At 39.2% G+C, this 17,656-nt stretch overlaps 4 protein-coding genes across 5 annotated transcripts; 2 read left to right on the top strand and 2 right to left on the bottom strand.

Moving 5' to 3' along the window:
* Nucleotides 1-6,213: 6,213 nt before the first annotated feature.
* Nucleotides 6,214-8,803, top strand: LOC6549323 (homocysteine S-methyltransferase). 2 transcript variants are annotated; one of them, XM_001974292.3, is made up of 4 exons: nt 6,214-6,835; nt 7,409-7,578; nt 7,645-7,824; nt 8,016-8,803. In XM_001974292.3, the coding sequence occupies exons 2-4, from the start codon at nt 7,422-7,424 to the stop codon at nt 8,672-8,674; spliced, it is 996 nt and encodes a 331-aa protein (XP_001974328.1). In that variant the 5' UTR covers nt 6,214-6,835; nt 7,409-7,421; the 3' UTR covers nt 8,675-8,803. The 2 variants fall into 2 exon arrangements, with proteins under 2 accessions (XP_001974328.1, XP_026836131.1); XM_026980330.1 differs by lacking the exon at nt 6,214-6,835 and adding an exon at nt 7,229-7,318.
* A 299-nt stretch (nt 8,804-9,102) lies between these two features.
* On the top strand, nt 9,103-9,889 carry LOC6549324 (NEDD8). The gene is made up of 3 exons (XM_001974293.3): nt 9,103-9,271; nt 9,431-9,561; nt 9,622-9,889. The coding sequence occupies exons 1-3, from the start codon at nt 9,254-9,256 to the stop codon at nt 9,725-9,727; spliced, it is 255 nt and encodes an 84-aa protein (XP_001974329.1). The 5' UTR covers nt 9,103-9,253; the 3' UTR covers nt 9,728-9,889.
* A 91-nt stretch (nt 9,890-9,980) lies between these two features.
* On the bottom strand, nt 9,981-12,127 carry LOC6549325 (glutathione S-transferase C-terminal domain-containing protein homolog). The gene is made up of 4 exons (XM_001974294.3): nt 11,824-12,127; nt 11,598-11,767; nt 11,077-11,542; nt 9,981-11,016 (listed from the first exon to the last, which is right to left on the bottom strand). Exons 1-4 carry the CDS (start codon nt 11,965-11,967, stop codon nt 10,039-10,041), a joined length of 1,758 nt encoding a protein of 585 aa, XP_001974330.1. The 5' UTR covers nt 11,968-12,127; the 3' UTR covers nt 9,981-10,038.
* Nucleotides 12,128-13,988: 1,861 nt separating this feature from the next.
* Nucleotides 13,989-14,748, bottom strand: LOC26525978. Its single transcript, XM_015157234.2, has one exon. It carries the CDS (start codon nt 14,656-14,658, stop codon nt 14,488-14,490), a length of 171 nt encoding a protein of 56 aa, XP_015012720.2. The 5' UTR covers nt 14,659-14,748; the 3' UTR covers nt 13,989-14,487.
* Between the last annotated feature and the right edge of the window lie 2,908 nt (nt 14,749-17,656).

Below are 17,656 nucleotides of genomic sequence, written 5' to 3'. Positions count from 1 at the left end.
GTTATGCATGAATTTAAACAAAAGCTAAATCAGGGTAGAGCCCAGAACCCTTTAAATTACCCACAACATAATAGTAAGGCACCAAACCCTCCCGTCAAACGGCAGAGAGAAAGTGCTAGTGACCAATACAAAATGGACACAAGCGAAAATTTTCTTCAACCAGCCTCGGAATCAGAAAGCGATCCAGAGGAGTAGGTAATCCATTCCTAAAAATTAAACTAAATAATATTACTCTCAAATGCCTAGTAGACACTGGTTCGTCTATCAATATTATGAAACAAAATTTCTTTAATTTCCCAATAAAATTCTCTAAAATGAAAGTCCACACTATCAATGGCACTATAGTATTGAACCAAAGCGTTTCATTGCATTCAAGCAAACTTTGTCCGACTAAACAAACATTCTTTATTCACAATTTCTCAGAAAAATATGATCTACTATTAGGCAGAAACTACTTAGAGTCAACCAACACTCAAATTAACTATTCAACACAAACAGTCAACATAAATGGCTACCCATTTAAAATGTGGTACGATCACATCCAAAAAGATGAGTCAAAAGTTACCAATGAGTACTCCAAGTCATCTAACCTAGAGGAAACTCCTCTACATACCCCAAAAAAGGAAAAATCCCTCCGTAAAATTAAGCGGAAACCCCACTTAAAACCAGATGAGCCAAAGCCATCCAATCTAGAAGAATCCAAGACTACCAATGAGTGTCCCAAATCTTCTGAATCTGAGGAAAACCCTCTTATTACCCCTTACATAGAAGAAGCCCTTCTAGTAACATCCTCTAACTACGCCTTAAACGACGAGTTAAGAGAATCCAACGTATTCAGATTAGAACATCTAAATACGGAAGAAAGGGAACAACTTTCACACGTTTTGCTCGAATATAGTGATATTCAGTACAAAGAAGGTGAAAATTTTACCTTCACAAGTACGATTAAACACTCTATTCATACAAAGCACGAAGACCCTATCTATAAAAAACCATATAAATACCCCCAAGCATTTGACCAAGAAGTTAATAAACAAATCAACGAAATGATAGAACAAAAAATAATTAGGAAATCAAAATCTCCCTATTGTTCTCCAATTTGGATTGTCCCAAAGAAAAGCGATGCTTCTGGCAAACCAAAATTTCGATTAGTCATAGACTATCGTAGCCTCAATGAAATAACCATTGACGACAAATTCCCTATTCCTGTAATGGACGAAATATTAGACAAGCTTGGACGCTGTCAATACTTCACAACCATTGATCTAGCTAAAGGTTTCCATCAAATTCAAATGGACCAACAGTCAATACCCAAAACCGCATTCTCAACAAAACATGGACATTACGAATATACTCGTATGCCTTTCGGTTTGAAAAATGCACCAGCAACCTTTCAACGTTGCATGAATAACCTTCTAGAAGATTTAATCTATAAGGATTGTTTAGTCTACTTAGATGATATTATCGTTTACTCCACTTCACTAGAGGAACACATAATGTCATTGAAAAGGGTATTTGATAAGCTACGATCAGCAAATCTAAAATTGCAACTTGATAAATGTGAATTTCTAAAGAAAGAAACAGAATTTCTCGGTCACATTATCACGACAGACGGTATAAAACCAAACCCTAACAAAATAAAGGCAATTGTTAACTTTCCTATCCCAAAAACTACAAAAGGAATAAAATCTTTCCTTGGACTCTGCGGATTCTACCGTAAGTTCATTCCCAATTTTGCAAAAATAGCAAAACCCATGACACTTAAATTGAAAAAAGGAGCAACAATTAACACAAAAGATAATGACTACATGTCCGCCTTCGAGAAACTTAAAGTACTCATTACGTCCGATCCGATCCTAATATATCCTAACTTCGAAAAGAAATTCTCATTAACGACAGACGCAAGTAATATAGCTATAGGCGCTGTATTATCTCAAGAACACAAACCTATTTGTTATGCAAGCAGAACTCTAAACGAACACGAACTTAACTATTCAGCAATAGAAAAAGAACTATTAGCTATAGTATGGGCAACAAAATATTTCAGATCTTACCTATTCGGTAGAAAATTCGACATATTAAGCGATCATAGGCCACTTGTATGGCTAAACAATATAAAAGACCCTAACATGAAGTTACAGAGATGGAAGATAAAACTTAACGAATACGATTATAATATCCAATACCTACCTGGTAAAGAAAATCATGTCGCGGATGCTCTATCCAGAATTCAAATTCAAGAAAACTTCCTAGGAGAAGATGATCCAATCTCCCTTCCCACAGCAGCTACTATACATAGTGCATCAGAAGATAACCAAAATCACATTCCAATAACAGAAAGACCCCTTAATTATTATAACAGACAATTCGAATTCATAAAAGACAATTTTGACGACGTCCAGATAATAAAATATTTCCACAAAACTAGAATAAAAATCAGTTATAAAGAAATGACCGACACCCTTGCTAAAGACTTAATTAAAGAATACTTCTGTAATAAGAAAAGTGTTATTTACTTCCCTAATGAAATCGACTTTCAGATATTTCAAAATGCTTATATTCAAATCATAAGTCCCGACAATTTCACTAAAACCATGAAAACCAGTAACAAACTAATAGACATTCAAACATATGCCCAATTCAAAGAAATCATTCTTAAAACACATAAAGAATATTTACACCCTGGCATAGAAAAACTAACACTTCAGTTCAAAGAACTTTATTATTACCCCGATTACCAAAAGCTTATCCAAAACATCATAAATGAATGTGAAATCTGTAACATCGCTAAAACCGAACATAGAAACACAAAATTAACTATCGAAACAACCCCAGAAACCTTTAACCCCAGAGACAAATATGTCATAGACTTCTACTTAATAAACAATAAACAATTCCTATCATGTATTGACATTTATTCTAAATACGCCTCCCTGATAGAAGTAAATAGTAGAGACTGGCTTGAAGCTAAAAGAGCTATTTTACGTATATTCAACGACATGGGTAAACCCATAGAAATAAAAGCCGACAAAGACTCCGCTTTCATGTGCGTCGCACTTAAACTCTGGTTAGATTCAGAAGGAGTAACCTTAAACATAACGACAAGTAAAAATGGAATTTCTGACATCGAGAGATTTCATAAAACCGTTAATGAAAAATTAAGAATAATATCAAGCGAAAATGAACCCGAAAACCAATTCACAAAATTCGAAAAAATACTTTACGTATACAATCACAAAACAAAACACAACACAACTGGTCGAACACCAGCAGACATTTTTATTTTTGCAGGAACCCCTTGCTATAACACACAAGAAAATAAAGTGAACAAAATTAACAAACTCAATGAAACTAGACAAGACTTTAATATAGACACCAATTTCAGAGAATCCCCTCTAGTTAGATCAAAAACGACTAACCCATTCAAAAAGACAGGAAATTTAAGACAAATAGACGAAAAACATTTTGAGGAAACAAATAGAGGTAGAAAAATAATACACTATAAATCTAAGTTTAAAAAGAAAAAGAAAATTAATAAAAGTAAATATAATAACGATAATTCCAGGCCTACTCCCGAGCATGATACTCATGTTATGCCTCCTATCGACAATTAACACACAATACTTAGAAGTAACACCTATCCAGGCCAAAAACGGTTACCTAATCTTTCAAACCGGATCATTAGATTTACCAATAAACTATGAATATCACTACTTATCTGTTAATTTAACTAAAACCGAAAATACTTATGAAGAACTTATCAAGCAAGCTCAAATCTTTGAAACTCTACAACAAATTCAGTATCTAACAGAAAAACTTAACAGAGAAATGAACGGTATAAGAATTGCAAAACGTAGTAAACGCGGTCTCGCTAATTTTATAGGAACAATGTACAAATACTTATTCGGCACCTTAAACCAAGAAGATAAAGAAGAATTACAACAACAAATAGGTGACATCTCTAAAAATAATGTACAAGTAAGCGAACTCAACCACGTAATAGATGCCATTAATAAAGGAATTGAATTGACCAATCATCTAAATAGTAACTTTGAAGGAGAACAAATGTTAGCCTTAGTAATTTTCAACCTACAACAATTCACTGAATACATAGAAGACATAGAACTTGGTTTGCAACTGACACGCTTAGGTATCTTTAACCCAAAACTTTTGAAACACGATTCATTAACACACGTCAATTCTGAAAAAATCCTTAATATTAAAACTTCTGCTTGGCTTAAATCTGATACGAACGAAATTCTGATAATATCCCACATTCCGAGAGAAATAATTAAAACACCAGTTTTTGAAATAATACCATACCCAGACGAAAACAGTAACATACTGACTGAAACAATACATGACAAATATTTTTTACACAATAATCAAACTTACACAGCAAGTTCCCAAAGCTTGGTCATAAATAAATGTATAACAGGTATACTAAACCAACTCTCAACACAATGTAGATACAGTAAAACACATTCTGATTTTGAAATAAAATATGTAGAACCTAATATAATTACAACTTGGAACCTTCCCAAGACTATTTTAAACCAAAATTGTATTAATAGAGAAATTATAATAGAAGGTAACAATATGATAAAAACATTTAATTGTTCCGTTCAATTAGAAGATATATTAATTAGCAACACAATGTTAGATTACACTCAAACTATCTATGTAAATAATAACGTAACAAAACTTGAACCACTAGAATACATTCACACAAAAGAAATAATCGAACAACACAATCAGACGAATAATATCTTTCAAATAATAACACTTACAGCATTAATCATACTAGTTATAATTGTTGCATTGTACTTTATTTATAAATATAAAACTATACCCCAAAAATTAATTGTAAAATTCAAAAATCAAACCCCAGAAAACGAAACTATTATACACCCTGAAACAGAAAACGTTGTACCCCAGGTAAATACCCCTGTATTGTACCCTACAATAAGCGCCTGAGGACAGGCTTTTTTCTTAAGGATGGGGAAGTAACATATCCATTATTACACCCACAACTCCCCATAAGATAACTATAAGCAACATACACTAGTATAAGCTCATATACACACATTAATGTATAAACACAAAATATCTAAGTCTAAGCACAAAATGTAATCAAAGAACGAGAGCCCTTCGATTAACCTTGGACACAGCGTCATGTTCCAAAGCCACCCTTTCTCACAGATCGCAAATCGTAAACATAGACACTTGCCGCCTTTATAAACACCGACTCTCGTCCCCTAATCATTTGCATTCGACCACTTGGCGAGCCAACTGAAATAATAAACTTTCGCGATCGGCGCCTACGCCTACGCACTTGTCCCAGGATTCTCCAATTACCCCTATTCTTCAGAAGACTCTCTTCTAACAAGAAAATAGAGGTTTACAACCAAACTCTCTTAAACTTCGCTCTTTGGCTTCCCCAAATTGCCTATAAAACAGCAAGCATGCCTCCATGCAGCAGTTCAGTACTGAGTACGTTATCAACCGCGATAACACCGCTTAAGCCAATTTAACTTTCCAATCTCGTGATAATCAAATGGCTCTAGTTCTTTCCATAAATGGAATTAATAAAAAGGTTTAATAAAATATAAAACTCAATCGTGTGTTTTTTTTATCAAACCCTCGGTCTGAATTCGTAAATATATAAATAATGTACAAATATAAGATTGATTAGATTAAATTTATTAATCACATACCTATTAAACTCATTTTATACAGAATTTGGGTGTTACCCGTTTTCTCGACTGAATTACTGTGTGCAACAAGAGTAAAGTGCACTAGGAAGCTACTTAGAGAGCAACAGAATAGGGAATATATAATATTACTAAGGTCCGTCCGATCAGAAACCAAGATATTTCAAAGATTTGGAGCTGGAAAGATTTCTTGAAAGATTTCAAAGATTGGCTTAGGAGAAATCAGAATGAAGGTGGGAGTACTATCATTTCGAAAACTGAGGCTGCAGTGGAAACCTATTGTATTCTGTAGCACTCGCCTAATCAGGCTTATCCGAAACTCGGTTCAAGGTATTCAAAAAACAAGACCAACGGCCTTTTTTCGCAATGAAAGCCATTTCATGCCTTATTTTATTTATCTCCAAATATACTATTATTATTACCTAAATTGCACCTCGTTAGGTGTTTTATTGATATATCTTATGTTGTGTTATCTATGTAATTCCATGTTTAATAGCTGTTTGTTTACCAGAGAAGGGGTTCCAATTGTTTTTCTCTTTTACATCAGTGAACCTATCTTTGGACCACAATCTATTGTGTGCGGTCGGAAGCTCTCCCATTTTCCTTTGAAGAGGACAGAGTCAACAACCAAGTACATCTTTAAGTGTTGGTCCTACGCAGCGTCCAGAGGTTATCGACGACGACTCAGCAGAGCCGACATCCCGAGCAGAGCCACTCGGAAGCCAGAACTGCCACGCATTGCGACGGTTTCATCAGCCTCGTGGAGGGGGAGTCGCAGTCCACCCGGACAATCCAATCTGGCTGGACAGCGTCTGGCAGCTGTGCACCCGGCTTATCTCCTAGAAAATACCACTTGGTGGGGGCACTCTCATGTTTGGGTTCGCCGTTTTGTTTTGTTATAAATTATTATTACAAATTTCGCCCTGATAAGACTCAGCACAGCTGAGTGGACTTTCGGAAAGTATAAAAGGCCCCGTCGCTCAGAGAAACACTTAAACGTTTGCTGAGCACCCAGCTGGACTGACCCACCTAACCGAAAGCTTTGTAATAACCACTTGATAACCAACCAATCAAAATAAAGTTGGTATACCATTTAGAAGGTCCATAAACAAGCTGTGAAGGTGAGTAAGAGGCGTTATCGTGTGTTTGTCGCTCTTTGACTGATAGATTCTGTGACAGACGGTGTATATACACTACACAATAAGTACTTATAAGGAAAGTGCAACTAGATCATCTTAACTTTTCTAAAGCTTTTCCAATGGGAAAATACTTATATTAAAATATTTTAATTTGAGATACCTAAAAATATGACCTTGATTTTATAATTGCAAACGTTTCATTGAAAGCTATTTGGAAATCTTTTTCACATAAAATCGAACCTTTTTAATAACAAATCATAAAATATTGTATTATATATATTATATTGTAATATAATAAAATTAAATCGTATATCTAATCTAAAGTACTTAGACCTGTTCTCCTGATGGCTGTTCTTAAGCAGTCGAAGCACTTTACGATGTTCCTCCAAGTTCGTTGAACTACAAATTAGAGATTAGATTTTCCGATACATTGTATCACATCGGTCTGAATCCAGTGGAATCCAGGTGACAGACTCAATATATTTTATTATCTCGCAGCCCGCTGACGTACAAATGTAACTAATAATCAATTTTCCATGGTTCCTCCCCCCTTAGTAATCTTTTAATCATGGGTTTGACGCGCGTGCTGTTGAAGGATGGCGGTTTCGGCACCCAGATGACCGTCCATGTGGGCAACTCTGTGGACGGGGATCCACTGTGGAGCTCCCGCTTCAATGCCACCAATCCGGCAGCCATCATCAGCACCCACCTGGACTTTTTGCAGAGTGAGTAAATGTTTGCTGGTAGCAATTAGCAACAGACTAACTGAATTTTCCCCCTGACAACATTAGATGGTGCAGATATCATTTTGACCAATACCTACCAGTCCAGTCTTGAGGGTTACATGGAGTATCTGGAGCTGGACGAGGAGCAGAGCATAGAGCTGATAAAGAACACTGTTCGTTTGGCACACATCGCCAAGGAGCGCTATCTCACCGAGTGCTATCAGGCCCAGCTGACGGTGCCGGAGGGTAAGCGAACATCCACATTGATAAAGGTTCAGCTAGTTAGATTAATTGATATTGTCAATCGCACTTTATATTGTGCTGAAGCGGATTAGGGATTTATTTTCTTTGTTTAGTAATTTTGCTCGCAGAAATGCTCATGCATTAGTTGTAATTTTATTTTAAAAATTAACCAAGTCCGGTACTCTATTTTCTAGGATACCCTCTGATCATCGCCTCAATTGGACCCTATGGGGCCCACTTGCACGATGGCTCCGAGTACACCGGTAGCTATGCCGACTATGTGCCGGCCAAAGAGATTACGGATTGGCATCGCGTGAGGATCGAAGCATGCTTGGAGGCTGGTGTGGATGCGCTGGCCATCGAGACGATTCCCTGCCAAATGGAGGCGGAGGCCCTGGTGGAGATGCTTTGCGATGATTATCCGGATGTGAAGTTCTGGGTAGCCTTCCAGTGCAACGGTGAGAATACCTTGGCGCATGGAGAGACCTTTGCGGATGCGACTAATGCTATTTGGGATCTATTGGCGGAGCGTAATGCCCAGGATAAATGCCTGGCAATCGGAGTAAATTGTGTGAATCCAAAGTTTGTGACTCCTCTGTTCAAGAGTTTGAATGGAGACCGCGAAGTGGCTGAGCAAATACCGCTGGTGGTGTACCCCAATAGTGGGGAGGTGTACGACGTAGTCAACGGCTGGCAGGGGAAGGAGCATTGTGTTCCCCTGGCGAACTACGTTCCAGAGTGGGCGCAACTGGGGGCCAAGGTCATTGGGGGGTGCTGTCGCACCTATGCAAGGGATATCCGCCACATCGGTGAAGCCATTCGCGACTGGAACAAACTGAAGAAGCTCTCCTAGATATGCACTTATAAACTGGGGATCTCAGTAACTTTGAAAGAACAGAATGCCCATCCATTTAGTACTGTAAATATGTGTTTAGTTATTAAGGTTTAGAACTTATTTGAATAAAAAAAAAGAAAGACAACGGATAGGTTCTTTTATCTTCTAAGCTCCGATGGTTACATTTAAAAATTAATTCTATGGATATCGATGGATTTGTTTTCGATTTAATTTTATAGGTACAATAACAATTTGAAATTTGAATTCTAATTAGCTGGGACTCGAAACCGAATAAAACAATTTATAAAAAGGAAACCACAAAAAATGAAGATAAATTAATTTCTCGCTATTCAAAATGTAAAATTTTACGGGAGCTCAAGTAGAACATTTTGAAGACGAAACGATGAGAAAAATACTATTTCTTCAATAGTACGAAAAACAATCGATGATTCTACTACACCATCGATAGTATAATCGATGCTGTGACAGTACCAACGCCGAAAGTGACAGCCAAAAAAAGAGAACCAGCTGTGGAGATTTGCACAAATTTTGGCAATTTCGAATTTGTACAGGAGCGGCTAGTTAAATACTCACAAAATGTTGATCAAAGTGAAGGTTAGCGGGGGAGATACGTATTTGCAAAATACTATGATAAAGATAAATCATAGCCGACGTGCCCAGCGGCACTCCAAGCATCAACGAAATCGGGGGAGATTACAGTGAATATATGTGTGGCTGGATTATTAATGTAAATATGTATTATGATTCCATTAGACCCTGACCGGCAAGGAAATCGAGATCGACATTGAGCCCACAGACAAGGTAGATCGCATAAAGGAGCGCGTGGAGGAAAAGGAGGGCATTCCGCCCCAGCAACAGCGTCTTATTTTTTCCGGCAAACAAATGTGAGTTTTCCCGGCTATTCTTCATTGATTTTAGCTCATTACGCATGCGATTCACTCCAGGAATGACGACAAAACCGCGGCGGACTACAAAGTGCAAGGTGGATCTGTTCTTCACTTGGTTCTGGCTCTGCGAGGAGGTGATTCCATTCTGATACCTTGTATGTAACTAGCGTGTTTATAAGCGGAAAACATTCATTTAAAATTCAATGAAATATAGTAAGCTTGAGAAGCGTCATATGGAGAAATAATATATGTAATCTAAAAAATCTGTCCTAAAAGTGGTTTATGAGAAAACCAATTGTATATTCGCATCGGGAAAATTTAGCAAGAATGGATTGGGGCAAGCATAGCCCCTAATAAAAAACATTTTTATTGTAAGCCAAAAATAAATCCTTCGAAGAAAACTGCACATTAGTGGGTCAAGATTTAAAGCATATCAAAAAGGCATTTATTTTGTCTCAGTGGCAGTTTGTAAGTTCAGTTCTGTTTAACAAAACGTCCGACTAGCAGGTGATTCTTTGGCGTGCATTGTTCGGGTTTTAAGCGTGTGAGAATGACCTGGTAGCCCGCCTCCACCGCCTGCAGCTGGCGATCGGTGTCCACCACGGACATGCAATGGAGTCCCTGAAGCGTGGTTTCCGGCTTGCAGTTGGTAGTCCCCATTTCGTGTGCCTGATCTGCCGAGTGGGCAATGTACAAGTAGTCCTTTGTGTCCAACACCCTTTGGAACGCTACGCTCAATGGGTAAGTGATGTGAGCCATAGGCTGCAGAGAGCCGTAGCAGCAAGGACAGCAAACAAAATGTGCTTTGGCTCTACGGCACTGCTGCAAAACGATATCTGTGGCTGTTCCACAGGCGTGCAAAGAGGCTCCGATTTTGAATCCTCCGACAAAGTAATCTATATTGCATTGGTAAAAAACGCAGTTCGTCAAGCCCAATTCGATTGATCTTTTTTGGGCTTGAATCAGGGAAAAAGCTTTGTTTTCCATCACAATAATGGTACAATTTGGCAGTTTGATGGCCAGCAGTATGGCCAAGTGCCCTGTGCCGCTGCAGAAGTCCACAATGCGGTCGCCTGGTTGCGCCAGGGAAACCACCGCATTGGCCATGTTCTCCAGCTGCTGTCTCTTGCGCTCGAGTCGCTCCTTGGGCAGTGCGGAACTTTTGGCATGTGTGGGCTCAATCTGCTCCCAGTCGATAAGCTGCTGGCCATAGGAGTGCTCCGAATCGGAGTTGAATTGCAGTTGCAGCGAGGAAAGCTTAATTAGAGCTGCTTCAACCTTTAACTGACTGGTGTAAATGCGATTTCTGGGCTTGTATCGCTTAGGATCGGCTTTGTACAGACTGGTGGCCTCGCAATCGGGGATTCCTAGTTCTCCGGGAGGGGTCTTAACAACATGCGGCACATAAAGATCTCTTAGAACCCTGGCGCACTTATCGTCGAAAGAATCGATCTAAAACAAATACAATTTTGTTTATAACTGCTATAATTCGGGTAGATCAACTTTACTAACCTCGCTGAACCAGGTACTAGTGAGTGGAAAATGGGGCAGCATTTGCCCGCAATGCTGGAAGACAATTCTAAACAGGGGGTACAAAATTATATCGGCAATTGTGAAGTTAATGCCCTCGGCGAAGCGGTGCTCTATAAGCAGGTCCTCCTTAGGTGTGGTGCACTTGATCTGAACACGTTCTCTCCTCTTGACTTTGTCACCACTCTCAGTCTGATTGGCCTGCTCCCTGGCCTGTTTATAGATGTTATGCATCCTCACCGGTTCGTTCATATGCTGCTCGAACCTCACCACTTCTTGTGGGACGGAATCCAAAATGTGCCCACTGTGAAGTTTACTGACAACAGCCACAACATCCACCTCGCAGAACCTAGTCCAAATTGATGCTTCTGACGGAGCTAAGAGGCAGCTCCCCTTAAAGCCTAAAAGTTTCTTTAGTGGCTCATTTGATTGTCTTGCAATAAGCTCACTGAAACAAAGGAAATATTAAGTGTATGTATTCACCAATAAACTTATTATCCAACCGGCAAACAGCACACGTTCCAGCTATGAAGGTATTTCCGTCCTTTTCGTAAATGGGAAGTTTTAAATCCTGGATAGCGGGCAAGGATGCGGCATCCCTGCACGTGATGTGTCGATCCGTCAGCTCCTTTTTGAGTTGGGAACTTCGTAAAGCTATTTTACCGCCTTCGATCTTGGATAGAAAATTGATTAACATTCTATAATTAAGCTGCACAAATTTTGTTCAACCTTTGTGGAAACAAAGTTCACTCGCACATTTTTTGGATCGTTCACAAATTTGTACGTAAACAAAGCCAAGAACGAGGACACACTTGTATAAATGGTGGTCTCTTTTTGAGTGCTGATCTCGATCTCCAGGTACAACTGATCCATAGTTTCATTAACCGATCATCAAAACAAATTGGAAATTAAACGAAAATCGAAAATAAAATAAGTGAGCGAGAAAATTATAAGCCAGCTGGGGGCCAAAAAGGAAAGAGGAAGAGCCATCGGCATTCATCTGTCATTTTACTCTACGATGGAAACTTGGGTTATCGATTACTAATCGGACTGTACATGGCGCACTATTCAAATTTTAAAATATCATTCCCCACTTTAAGACCTCCAATCTTATAGAGAACCTTTACTTTGTAAGATTCAATTATGTGTTATTCTTATAATAAAGCTGCTAAATTTGTTCCTGTTATAAAGAGGACTAAAATAAAATGTAATGTCAAGAACCAACTTTTGAACACCATATTGAATATGCCCTTTTTGCTTTTATGAATTTATGTTGATTTCTGTGATTTAAACTGGATTGTTTACAATAAAATATGCCTGAAATCCCTTCAGAACTAACACAGACTAGTTTTGGCTCGCCTTAAGCGGAGACCATCCTCTTTTTTTATGTTTCTGCCGTTCCCATTCTTATTCCTTATTCCCCTTTCTGATGATGGCTAAAAATAAAGAAGTGCTGCTTGCCGCCAATCTTCTGGCTCAGCAAAAAGGGCAACATAATTGTGGTCATACACTACCCTTGGGAATGATCCTACCGCTTTTGGGAGTAAGTTGGTTTGGAATAGTTTAAGCAAGTAAGTTTTTGAAACATTTATCAACAACAATTTTTCTAAATAAATAAAACTAAACCCAAACCATTTTTGTAACTTAAATATGTATATGTACTTAACTTGGTCTTACGGAATAGTAATTAAAATAACTTTCTAAACTTCTAAACATATAGCCAACAATCAAAGGCCCAAACAAGTTTGTGAAAGTTAGTGATGATTTTAAAATGTGGGTCCTGCTAAAATGTAAGGGTATTAGCCGCCCATTAATGCAAGTTAATTTTAGCCATTCCGAGGAACGATGGACCAAGGAATGGGGAATGGGCATAAGGTAATGGTAATGGTGATGTGGAATGGGAACCCGACCGAATGTTGCGACGTTTTTCTTTGCCTGCTGCACTTTGCTGCGCGCCTGCTGCGATTTCTAATCGAAACGAAACCTTCTACCCTAATGACGGCCTCGGGGAATAACCTTGGCCCTTTGTTAGCTGAAAAATCGGAGTTTTTAATCGTTTTTTGCATGGGGAACGAGAACTCGATGATGCCACATATATCTTGCAACATGCTGCATGTATGAGATCGCTGCGCTGCAACAGCTGTTCGCCTGCTCGAAGTTGTTCCGTTAAAATCTGTACTAGGGCAGAGGCCACAAAATGTTGCACAAAGGGCCGGCAGCAGTCATCTCGCTCGCACTCGCGTGCTCCTTGCGAGCCCTTCGCCATGCGATGCAGCACCCAGCACTCTTGCCCTCTCGCTCTTGCTTAGAATTCTTTCTCGCTTGGAACGTGATGGGGAACACAGCATGGGAATGGTAATGGGAATGGGATTCGGGAAGTAGCAGCAGGAAGGGGTACTGTGCTCTAACCGCTTTCCAACGCTGCTGCTCGCCTGTTCCCGGACACCATCGAAATTTCACATGTATTCCCACGGCCTGAATTTTCCCATGAAGAAGAGGAAGAGGATGGGCAGAGTTTCAACAAGAGACAGCCGGAGAATCGCTCACATACACACTCTGCCCCTTTTTTCCGTTTTTTTTTTTGCATGAGGGTCTATGCACTGGAAAAGATTACCCTTTTCATCCTGAGATCGAGGGATTTTAAAACTAGGACCTACTTGTAACTTACTTTACATCGGAAATATAAAAGAACGATTTATAATTTAACATAAATATAATTGAGTACGTCAAATATTTAGAAGTCGTAAACAACTGCTTAATTACTAGGACATCAGGAACAATATTTTTCGAAACTATTTTAATTTTGCCTATATCTTCCTTGGGTGTTTTGAAATGATAAAAAACAAATATACATTTAACAACTATAATAATTAAATCCACACCTTATGCGAAACTGCAATTTATATAATCTTTTATTTATGGAATTTACAGAGTATTAATAAATATCCAAAATGTAAAAGTAATCTTAATTATTTAGATATTTAAACATTCGTTTGGTTTCCTTGAGTGCATGGTTGTTCCCTTCCTGGAGCTCTGATGGTCGCTTTGTTTATGCTGCTGTTGCTGATGATGCTGCCCCTTCTCGAATTCTCATCGCCCTGCTTCTCCTCGACCCCTTCCCGATCCATGGCAGCGCCTAAAGTCCAGACTGGTCCTGGTCATGGACCCTTGTCCTCTTTGTACTTTACTTCAGCATCCACTTGGGCTAACATCTTTTTCATCTGCTGCACCCGCGGCTTCGCATTCCATTTGGTGTCCAAGTCTGGCTTCTTTTACCTCTTATTTGCTAAGGCTTCTTCTACACTGGCACTGTGGAGTCCGTTTAGAAATAACTTTCGTATAGAAAACTTTCTGTTTTGAAATGTGAAATGCATCGCGCTTAGAACTTTGGGGTCAACAACTTCTCAAGGGTGGCGACCACAGGCGGTACAAGAAGTTCCCGATGGACGAAATCAAAGTCGTGGTAACGTGCACACTATAATGCAATGGAACGTATAAGAATTCCAGACCCTGGAGAGAATTCGGTCGAATCGAGCGAATGTTGGAAATTGGTACTATTGGCATGGTCGGGAGTGCAGGGTTAAAGATAGTCAACTCAGAAATAGGATTTGGAAAAACGAAATGCTTATGAATTTTGAAGTATAATGCATGCCATAGGAGGCAAGACCTACTGGGTTCAGAAGAACCCAGATGTAAAAACTGCCATCATGGCTTCTATGCATTGGTGCTGTAGCTTACTTCTTATGCCCACTGTGCCCCAACAAATGCGGCCTTGGGGAGCTCCAGGAATGCCTAAGCAATTGCGAGACATCTGGAGCCACTTCCTCCGCCGGCTTCTCCTCCCCATTCTCCTGCCCCTGCCCCACGTCCTTGGACAAGGCCTCTTCTAATGTTCGCCTCACGATTGTCGTGTCTCCACTCCTCAGCCACTCCTCCCACCTTACTGCCGCTCTCGCTCCAGCTACTTCGGTTTCCGATAATGTGGCATTGACTTGGCGGCAGTTATTCCAGTTATTTGTGGCACACTTTGCCAGAGATGCAGCAATATGCTCCGGCTACTGCACTCCTGGTCCGTCAATATGTTCAAGGATTTTTTCATGCTTCCAGGCATGCCGATGACGTATGCATGTTGCAACTTGCTACAAAAGTTGAGCACCTCCGAAAATATCTTGATTGACTTGTAGTCAAAAACTGGACCAGCCATCTATTTTGATTGAAAGAAATGAGAAGACAAATGGGAAGATCTGGAAATCTGTTGATTAAATTCGGTAAATTTTGGAGGAAAATGGAGCTTTCAACAATTAGCTTCAATTGTGAGGCAAATCTAAAATCGTTTAAAATCGTACATTTGTACGTTTGATTTGCAATCTCCAACCAAAATCAGAAACCGAGCATAAGAGGAAAGCGAAAAATCCGAGTGAGCTCAAATATGAATGCAGTCTGCTCCGAGTCTAACTCTATCCACCACTCAATCTCAATTCGCGGAATGTTTTCCCCAAAACCACCACTATCACTCTATCGTCGCCCCACTCCACTCCACTCCACTCCACAGGCACACGTTCATACATAGTACACCCTCTCAAAGCGACTCCATGGCGAGGCAACAAACAAATAAACACGCAGACAAAGAGACTGACTGACAGACAGGCAAACACACGCCGTGGAAATTCACACTCAGTTGAAACGGAACGAAATCGGGGGCAACCCGTAAATCTCATGGGTTACTGACTGCGGAGCCTGGTCGCCTGTTCGTTAGAGTCCATGCATCGAAATTGTGTGGCTCAAGTGACGATGTTGTCTTTTTTTCGACTTCGTTTGCCCGTCCGATGCCTTAATTCGAGAATTAGTGTTGGTTCCGTCGCAGTCGCTTCCATTGACGAGAGCGATGTTCGCATGAAGATACTTTCCGACTGCGAAATAACTTGTTTTTAATATCTGGTAGTAGGACATACCTGGAATGCAAAAACATGTATGTACATGTACATACTTGCTGCTCAAAAGTTGAGTGTACGGTTTCTTTTCTTTCGTCTTTTTCGCTCCGCCGGCGCTTCCGATTCGAACAACTAGAGCAGTGAGCAGCATCATTTAGATTTAGACCGGAATTGTAACAGGCGCACAGCGCCGATAGACCGGTTAACCGACTCGGCGCGATTATTTTCGGACTATAGCTATCCCACTCCGCCGGAGCTCGCGTTGTCCCGCTCGCACGCGGTGAGCTTTCGCTCAGAGCGCCACTTTTAAAGGTCAATTTCGAATCAAACCTTTTGAATTTGGCGGTCTTTTAAGCTCTTGTTAAGCTCTTGCTCCTCTTTCACATGTAAATAGGAGAATTAATTGTGAATTTCGAACCGATTTCGAACTTAATGCAATTTGATATCCCTTAATTCTGATATTGATATTCTTGCACGCCCTTGGAACCGTTAATGTAAATTAATTATTATTTAGTAATACTTTTTTTGTTCAAGCTTAATATTTATTTAAAAAAGGATTCGTTATCAAAAAAAAAAAAACGATTCACACATATTTCAAAGAGAAATCGCTAGTTGCAAGAAAACCAATGATGGGAATCTCATTAAAACTAAGATTCTCTTCAAGCTGATAAAAAATACTGAAGCTCATAAGTATGCCCTCCAACACTCACAACATATCCTTACCAATATAAAGTAGTGAGCACCGAAGTCCTAATTGTGCAAAAGGTTTAATTTATATCATATCATACTAAAAAACCTAAAACCTCAAAAGTATATACCCGGTCAAATTATGCAAAATAACGAAACAGGACTAATTAACTTTACATTTAAATGCACATCCACTCTGTAAACTGTGCATTTAATCATGTAACCACTGCTGAAGCAGAGTTGTACACCAAACTGCATTAACTGGAACGAAAACGAGATAGAATGCTATAGTCGAGTTCCCCGACTATCAGATACCCGTTAATCAGCTAGTGGAAGTGCAAACGAAAAATTTCAAAATTTTCTGGTGGGAAAAAGTGGGGGAAAAAAAATAAAATGAAAAAAAACTAAAATATTGGTTAAATGTGTGGGCGTGACAGTATTGTGCGGTTTGTGGGCTTTGGAGTGGGCGCGGCAACTGACGCAGCTGAGGAAGCAACTATTACTAAACGATTGCACCACACTCCAGGCCCAGGCGCCAAATTCGAGGAACCCGGAAATCAAACAAACCTCTTAACAAAGCCCCAGTATTTGATAATCCAGAAAATTATTAGTTTCCTTAAATCAGGCAATTTACTAAGTGTTCTCTAAATTGAGTTGATATGTAATACAAATATGTTAATATTAGTCATAGTCAATGGAATAATTAAACTTAATTAGGTAATTGTGCAATTTGTGAAGTAAGTCTCTAATTATACCTACAGTCCGGTCGAAAGTCTTAGTAACTGGGCCGATCTCTCGCTGTACCTTAATTAAGATTTGAACTTTCAGCCACTGTGTATAATACATTAATGAACTGTATTTGGTTTTAGTTTTTGGTTCAAGCTTTACATGTATTTAATTTGTTGAATATAAAAAAAAGGTGCTTTTAAATTTGAATTTATTTC

This window comes from Drosophila erecta, unplaced genomic scaffold (assembly GCF_003286155.1).
Source record: "Drosophila erecta strain 14021-0224.00,06,07 unplaced genomic scaffold, DereRS2 tig00000092-arrow-pilon, whole genome shotgun sequence".
Lineage (NCBI taxonomy): Eukaryota > Metazoa > Arthropoda > Insecta > Diptera > Drosophilidae > Drosophila > Drosophila erecta.
The sequence above is the reverse complement of the archived record's forward strand: the minus strand, read 5'-3'. Positions and strand labels throughout refer to the sequence as shown.